The sequence below is a fragment of the Glycine soja genome, chromosome 8 (assembly GCF_004193775.1).
Source record: "Glycine soja cultivar W05 chromosome 8, ASM419377v2, whole genome shotgun sequence".
NCBI lineage: Eukaryota > Viridiplantae > Streptophyta > Magnoliopsida > Fabales > Fabaceae > Glycine > Glycine soja.
Genome location: NC_041009.1, coordinates 43,005,404 through 43,014,302, shown reverse-complemented (window position 1 = coordinate 43,014,302; position 8,899 = coordinate 43,005,404). Strand labels below are relative to the sequence as shown.

Here is an 8,899-nt window from a genome sequence, read left to right as displayed (position 1 = left end):
ACTTAAGTTATTGAATATTGAGCAAGATGTGTCATGCTATAGCAGTGCCTCTCAGTTGCACCACGACAGCCAATGCCAAAATTATTGATTTTAATATGAGCGTGACAATGACATAGCGTGCGCAAGCATTCACACAGCAATTTGATACAAATAAGGCTTTCATTTTCAAATTGATTTATGCATAACAAGCAATCAATCATTTCCATTTTCCACCATAATATATTATATACTAGAATGGACCTGATCATCATGAAGATGAGGGTGCACTCAATTTTTAGCATAAATGAAAATAAAAGCTATCCTAGCCATAACGTAGAAGGTCTATTAGATTTCAGATATAGATGCCCATACCCAAATACCATTAGTAGTACCAACAATATTTTGGATAATGCTTTGAATTCATTTATGTCTAGCAAAAAAGCAATAGGAAAATTAAGGAGAGATTCGGGTGTACCAACAATATTTTGGATAATGCTTTGAATTCATTTATGTCTAGCAGAAAAGCAAAAGGGAAATTAAGGAGGAGTAAAATAGATTATTGATCTCTTTAACCTTATTCTATATCTAATTGTTTTCCTTTTGTCTGATTCTGTCACTGCACAGATGCTATTAGGGGGGGATGATTAAGAAATAATTAATTGATCATGCATCATGTTGCTTGAATATTAAGCTGCGTGCCCTCAATGCCCTTCTACTTCATGTGGCATCTATATCTACTGTTACAACAAGTTATTTCTATTCCAGAATTATTGAATTGACCAACATCCACATCTCTATGTAAAAACAAAATTCAGCATATCTTCTTTTCACAGGTCATACTTCAAAATGGACAAGGGGAGAGAGACTGTTAAAACTTATAAAAAAATGTTAACAATATACTCTTTTAACACACTTTTTACTAATAACTGAAATTTATTAGAACTCACAAAATGATACTTTTTATTTAACGAGCTGATCACTTGTGAGTCTTAATAACTTTTAACTGGTTATGTTAACAAGAACGTACGTGTTAGAGAATATTTTGTTAATTTTTATCATTTAAACTTATTAGAGATTGTTTTGTGGGTAAGGATACCTAATAAAACAAGCTTTGTTTTTAAAAAACGAGTAAAATCATTTTCAGCATCTAGTGTTTCATACCATGCTATTTGTTCAGTATCCACTCCCTCACGGATATCTTCCACTATATCTACCATATGAATATATATTTATACCTAAGTTCCTTGTATCCTCCGAGAGGTGGGAGAATATTACTAAGGGCCAGTTGTATAGACATAGAAATCATCACCATGGGAAGGAAAGTAAGTCAAGAATCACTGAAAATATCTAAGGTTGATCATCAGAAACATCAATTCAACACTTTGATCAAGGTCTTGAGGCCTAAGGTCTACATCACTGACAGCTCAAGCTTCAAGAAGTTAGTTCAAGAGCTAACTGGCAATGGAAGTTCCAATAACACTTTGTCTCCACCTCCTTTGGAACCAAACATGGTCGAAAATTTCCCCCTTAATATTGGAACTGAGCCTCATGAGAGTGACCTTCAAACTAGTCCTGATGATGTGTCAATTTCTCCTGAAGCAACTAGCAACTCACCTGAGTTGTGCTGTGATGCATTGATGAATGAAGAATTTAACCTAGTTTGCAACCAGTTATGCTTAGATGACCTAGCCTTCCAACAAGACTCAGTGACCAACCAATCTATAGACCATTTTTTGGCATACCAGAATCTTGAGTCACTACTGCTTGATGTTGAATCAAATCCCTTGTACAACTGTTATGAACAGATGATGCAGCCAGATGTCAGCATATATGATTATGAGTTGTCAGGATTACTATGAACATGTCTATCATCTTTTTTTTTAAGGAAGATCATCATCCATGATGTTGTTTCTTGATTTACCTTTCTTGTTCATGTCTTGTGTTATGTGTATAAGTATTCTTTTTGTATATAACCCAGTTCTATATATGATGCATATGATTTTGCTTTTGTTAATTAGTATTTGAGTTTGTTTCCAGGATTAATCTTTAATGAGGCTAAATATTTATGTTTTGCATTGGTTAGTTATATTTTATTCAGCATGCTTACATGAAGCATGCATGTCACCATGCTTGAGGTTAACCTACTAACTACTAAGCAAATAAGCAATATTAATGTGCTCCAGTTTTCTTAAAAAAAAAAAAGGTCATTATGCTGATGATTGTCCACATTTTTTTTAAGGCAATGACTATTAATAAAAAAAATACTTTCTTAAATGATTCTTTCGTAAAATTGTCTTAAAAAATTTACTGTATAAAATAATTTTTCAGAAAATTGTACTTTGGAAGACAAGTTTTGAAAAATTGTGTTAGAATCTTCAATTTTTAAAACAGAAAAAGACATTTTAAAAATGATTTCTATGCAAACAGATGAAAAACTAGGTTTCTAAGAAGATTTCAAAATTATGGTGAAAAATATTAACTTTGATTGATGATAATTTTGAACACGATTAAAAATCATCCTAAAAAGTGTCTAATATCAATATATAGAATTTTTTTTTTTTTTTAGTGGTAGATGTTCAAGAGATAAAATCTGGCAACCATATAGACAAAATATGAGATATTTTGCAGATGCATCTTTCATCTGTTGCAATCCTTGAGGGTTTAAACACAATTGAAATGACTTATATTTTATGATGCTATTGTATATTGTAAATGACTTCTACGTTCTAACCATTTCCAAGCTTTTAAAAGCAATTCCTTAACTTTGTGTAAACATTATTATCTTAAATAAGAGTGCATTCATTATACTAACATATTGTAAATAAAATACGACACTAGTACTTTTCACTGCTTCTTCATACATAATAATGGGCATCAAATGTGTATTGGTGTAATGAGGGGAGAATAATTTGCATAAAGGACTTTTTATTATGATGTCACACTCTAATTTGTTTGGTACTTCATATATTAATTAAAAATATTGATTTAGACTCAAGAGCAGACAAATGAATGAATCACCGATGGCGTGCCTACAAAGTCCTTCTACCTCGTATACACTTCTGTTTTTTTTTTTTTTCCTTCTTCCTTGCCAGCAAACATATAGCAGATCATGCTATAATAATTTATACAATTTTTACCATGTAGCTTCATAAAATAACTTCTATATAAAAAAATTGTCAATACAAATAGACAAATCTTCCGATGTGTGTATTGTGCATAGTGAAGAGACCATATCAAATAGAGCGGTAAAGGTGGGGGTATTTATCTTGGAAATTATCCTTACATGCTGGAAACTAAAGATAAAATAAATTGCTTTAAATACGATTTTAATTAATTTGAAAAAAAAAAATATAACATCCAGAGTGCCAAGATAAGATAAACGTTGTGAAAACTTTTGGAAAAGAAAGATGTTAGAGTGGTGTATATTTGAGATTAAGTATTAACAAGGGTGAGTATTAAGGTACTTAAACTTGTAGTGAATATCTGTAAAATGGAATTATTTAAATGGTACTAATTATATATACAGTAAGTTGTTCATTTTTTGATATAAATATGTTTTAAATTATTTTTTAGTATAAGTATATGTTTAATATTATTTATTTTTTAACTTTTCTGTTTATAATTTGAATAAATACATGTTCTAATTTTTTTTATTTAAAAAATATCCTCATGTATTCATTCATATCCGCAAATATTGAAAAAAATTGTAGATATCCACTCAATAAATATTCATGTGAGATGGATTTTTATCTCAAAATATGGGTGACAAATCACAAAGGCTACTATTGGTGTCCGTGAGATCCCAATTTCTTTAAATTTCCTTATATGTAAGTTTTTTTGTAAGTAGTGATATTTGTGGTAATTATTTAATAAAAATATTTGTGGTACACCCAACATAATTTGCACAATTTTCATTTTGTCTTTCCATAAAATTGATAGGGATTGAATGGATGAGACTTGAGACTTACAGATACGGATTGAATAATCTGTAAGTCTTATACGAAATTCGTATGAGGCATATAGACTGACTCATTTCTAATCGAATATGTAACACATTATTAGTACAACACTTTAACTAATTGAACTAATATATAGCACTAAAATTTCGAATGTATATTTAATGCACAAATTTAGATAATAAATTTTGTGATAATTAATTTTGATATAATAATTAATATGTTTACATATATGATTTTTATTTAAAATTTATATATTTAAACATTAATTATTAGATCAAAATTAATTATCACAAAATTAATTATTTAAAGGGCCATTAATTTTAATCTAATTTGAAAAACATATTTTTGATTTCTTTTTTTAAAAAATCGTTTGGACCACTTACAGATTAGACTATCTATAAGTCTTATACGGATTTCCGGAAGGGTAAAATAAAAATCGTGCTGCTTGCTGGGTGAACCAACAATTTTGCCAAGTTCATGTAGCAACAGCCAAATAGGGGTGTACAAGAAATCGAATTGATCCAACATTGAACTTTGAAAAAATCAAACTGTTTTGGGGGCAAAAAAAAAACTAAACTGAACCACTTTATGAAAATGGTTCGATTAACTGAAACATTTTTAAAGAGTTTTGGTTCGGATTAATTCAGTTACTTAAGAAAGCCGATCAATGCAAGAGTAAAAATAAATAAATGAATTGAAACCTAAAAAACCAATCTGCTTTTTAAATAAAAACCAAACTGATCCAATTTATAAAAGCGCTTCGGTTAAAGTGGATCGAAAATGTTATCTATTGTGCAAGAATTGAACAAGGATTAAAATGGTGAAAATGCAGACCAAATATTGATGGGTAAATGAAGGCAAATTCTTTACAACTTCTCACGTCACTGTTATGCCATGCCACACTACGATACTACACCCAATTGTTTCATTTGCAATGAAACTGCAGAATTCCCTGAATTTGATATTTGGAAGCAAAATTCAATTGCCGTTTCCTGGTTGCAGACAAATCTGCATCCCATTCCCACACTCTTGGAAGCTAAATAGGAAGAATATGGATTTGAATTTATGTTTTTGACTCCAACCATGAAATCATAAAAGAATGACTTCATATATTACAAGGTAAATTGATACAATTTTGTTTAAAGGAAAAATACAAGAAAACCAAAAGTAACAAGATATGAACACAACCCAAATTGTAATTATTATAACCAAGATTTTTAAAACAACTCATTTCACAAACAAGCAGAGCAATATCACCATTTGTTACCTAGGCAATTTTCCCTGCATTACTTGTGGAGAAGTACCGCCACTTGTATACAAAGATTTAAGTTGCCTGCTTATGAGTTTGCTATTAGCCTGCTGAAGTTGTGCATCACTAGACCACCATTGTTCCAGGGCATGAGCTTCATGAAACTTCTGCTTTTCCTTGGAGACAACAAACAGTTTTGCCGCAACTTGTCCGTTCATCGGACCAATATTCTCCTTGTCAGCATCATTGATCTTCTCTCCTCCTCCTGAGCATTCGGGGTCCGTATAAGAGCAACATATATAGTCACTGTTGTTTACATACAGATGAGGAACCCATTTTCCAACACCAAAACCGGCATTCTTGAAGCTAGATGATAACCGAGGTATCCAACTCTTTAGTCCTATGCTCAAACTCTTGTCTCCATCGTTGCCAGCTTGAGCTTCTTCATTACTCGAAGAAGGAAGCATGGATTTAAGTCTCTTCCAAACTAACTCAGCCTTTTCTCCAATGTTTCTGAGACTCATGGCTAGGGAAACAGAAGGTGGATTGAACAAATGTGTCTCCACATAAATGCCTTCTTTTGCTAATGCCTTTCCCACTTGAAGAGCGAAGCCGGCTCCCAACGAATGCCCTGCAATGCAAACATTGCTGCTTCCATATGTGTCGGAAACCGACTTTAGTACCTCCAGAGCTACTTTAAACCTGACAGAGCCCTTCAGGCTTTCCCAGGCAAGAAAACGAAGGTCGTCTTCAATGTCTCTTCGCATTGTAGGGCTTTTGAGTAACGTTCCTCTTAGCGCTAAAACAGCTTTGGGGGCACCACTTGGTCTAAGTAGTACTAAGTCTGCCATTGCTGCAGATCTGTCCCATTCAAGTATTGCCCCAAAAATGGATCCATCTCTTTCATCAATCAATGTTTGTGTGAGCTTGTACTTGAAGGGAATCCACCAATTTGGGGCTAGAGCATTTTCTTGCGTTCGGTTCTCCTGTCTATCGAGTTCAAGCAGGTAAACTGCCTGTATAAAGCAAGCAATGACAGTTCTTTTGTAATTTGCATCCTTCCTGCATACAACAAAATAGTTATCAATACACATTGAAAGAATGTATTCAGTGCCAGTAAAGCATGGATGCTTTTCCTTCATGTTCAAAATGACATGAAGAATAAGGCACTCTTGATAGAGTTAATGGTAATGTGAAACTCTTGAGTTACAAGCATAGACCACAGAGTGAAAAATTGTTATGAAAAAATAAAGTTAAAGCATAAAAGAATAAGAAAAAGTTCATGATTTTCAAATGTTTTAAAATTAAATTAGTCTTAAGAAGTTTATAATAACCGCTTATACTGACTTGGTTTCTGAGCCAATGGTGAAATAGATCTATGGACTATGGGCGAATTTCATAAGATAATACATTTCAGTGGCTTACGAATACAAATAGAGATTTATAAAGTAGAAACAATGTTTAACACAAAGTCCTCATCAAATGGACTTCAACTCATCATTGATCTTAGCCTCAAAATTACGGTTGACTAAATTTCAGAATCCGATGAAAAGTATATGTCTACATCAACAGAAATGATTATGCAACATGAACCAATTTAAAAACTTCAAAATGAGTGTAACGGGCATGATCAATATGGTATAGATAGCAAAGACATGTTCACGTATAAAACTATTGAATATTGAATATCATGTAAACCAACCCCCGGCCAATAAAATATCAGATTCTGAGCATTTAGTTTGTTAAAAGCATCAAAAGAAATAAAATCTGAAGGAGTTCAATTATATCTAATAGGTTCTGATTATTCAGAACTTCCTCAACCACCTATAGTCAATGGTCAAAACCCAACATATCTGATTCAAAATAGTCGTAGTGCCAAGCCATTGCAATTATGTCAAACAGAACTCTTAAATGAAAGCAACAGAATTCAAGGAGAAAACAAAAACTAAGAAGCAAAAATTAGTTTTTACAAAGGGGAAAACTATATGATTCTTTTTATTTACCAATGATAATATTAACTAAAGTAAAGGGTAGCAAAATTCAGCCTATAAAAGACCCATGTCATAAATTAAAATTAAAGATGAAATTTTAGTCTTTACCCATGCATCCCAGGTATAGTTAATAATTTAATAGCCAGTGCATAATTCTAAGTCGACTAATCATTAATCAAGTATTTGTCGAAGACATATCCTAATCCTAATAGAAAAAATCACATTGATGTTATTGTTAATAAAAGTAGAGGAAATTCCGTAAATCAGGGTCCCCAAAACTCTAATCCAATTACTTAAGAATTAAAGCAACTAAAAAATTGGGTATCAAAACGGAGATTCTAACATAAATAATCTCCGAAAGTAAAAAAGTTAGCCCCTGATTGATAACACAAGGCAAAGACGCATAAGTCAAATAGATGAACAACATATAAGGAAACTAAAAGAAGATACACATCAATTATCATTGACCACTGTAATTTTGAAAACATGGTCGAACACACCTATGTATAGTTCACAATTTATTTCATATGCATCCACCAAAATTCTTTATTCTTAAAAATGATAAATAAATTTTAATTCAACTTTTTTGGCAAATATAAATTTTCCCAAACATGTATTTGAATCCACTATCTAATTTTATCATTTAGATCTCTAAAATCCAAGAAACCCATCTCTAATTTACAATGACACGACAAACCCAGTTGATAAATCTTGCTATGTTCTCCATTTCATGACGACTCTTTCAGCAAAAAAAAAAAAAAAACAGTAAAATTCAAATTCCCTGTAAACCCATTTGCTACATTTTCCATATCATGATACTTCCTTCAATCACAAACCGCAAAATTCAAATTCCCTACAAACCCAATTGCTAAAACTTGCTACATTTTCCATTTCACGATACTTCCTTCAATCAGAAACTGCAAAATTCAAATTCCCGACAAACCCATTTCTTAAACATCGCAACCTCATGCTAAAATCCCAAACCCCATCACACTTAACAACTTCAAAACGGATCAAAGCACAGAGACACCACACAAGTTGCAAACTTTCCCCACCAAGGTTCAAACTGACCAAATGGGGCCAAGAAAAAACAACCCCACAAGCCAAAAAGCTAAATTTATCTCAGATTCATATGGATCAAAGCAAAATATGAAATGGGTACCCACCAGCTCGAACTTATAAGGTCTCTCCAATTAAGGTTGGCCAAATTACGAGGACCAGAAACATGAAATGCGTAAGGGTGAGACGCTTCTTCTTCTTCTTGAACCACTTCCTTTGTTCCTTCCTCCTTTTCTTCTTCTTCTTTGATCACCGGGCTTGTGGTTTGCGTATTCATGGTGACGGTGATGCTTCAGAGAGAGAGAAAGAGAAAGAGTGTGAACTGTGAAGTGTCTTTCCTTTGTGGGAACTAGTTGTTTGGGATCTTCATTAGATTTGTTGTGCTCTTATTTTTATTAAAGCGATGAAATAAAATCATAACTAAATTCAAAACGGATTCAGATTTCGGACCCCACTATGTAACGGTCATATTTCCATTTTCCACTAACGCGTACGTTTTTGTTTTTAATTTTTGTTCAACTGCAATAATGAAGGGAAAATGAGTTTAAATTTTGGAATTTTTTTTTTTTTGGATTCCACGTGATCCCTCGTAGCAATGAGGCTGAAAATATGTGAACTATTTGTTTTTCCACTTTTTATACAAAGAAATATTTTTTATATAA

At 32.4% G+C, this 8,899-nt stretch overlaps 1 protein-coding gene across 1 annotated transcript; it reads right to left on the bottom strand.

Annotated features, from left to right (window-relative positions):
* Positions 1 to 4,975: 4,975 nt before the first annotated feature.
* LOC114423349 (GDSL esterase/lipase At4g10955-like) lies at positions 4,976 to 8,624 on the bottom strand. Its single transcript, XM_028390077.1, has 2 exons — positions 8,345 to 8,624; positions 4,976 to 6,249 (listed from the first exon to the last, which is right to left on the bottom strand). The coding sequence occupies exons 1-2, from the start codon at positions 8,512 to 8,514 to the stop codon at positions 5,202 to 5,204; spliced, it is 1,218 nt and encodes a 405-aa protein (XP_028245878.1). The 5' UTR covers positions 8,515 to 8,624; the 3' UTR covers positions 4,976 to 5,201.
* Between the last annotated feature and the right edge of the window lie 275 nt (positions 8,625 to 8,899).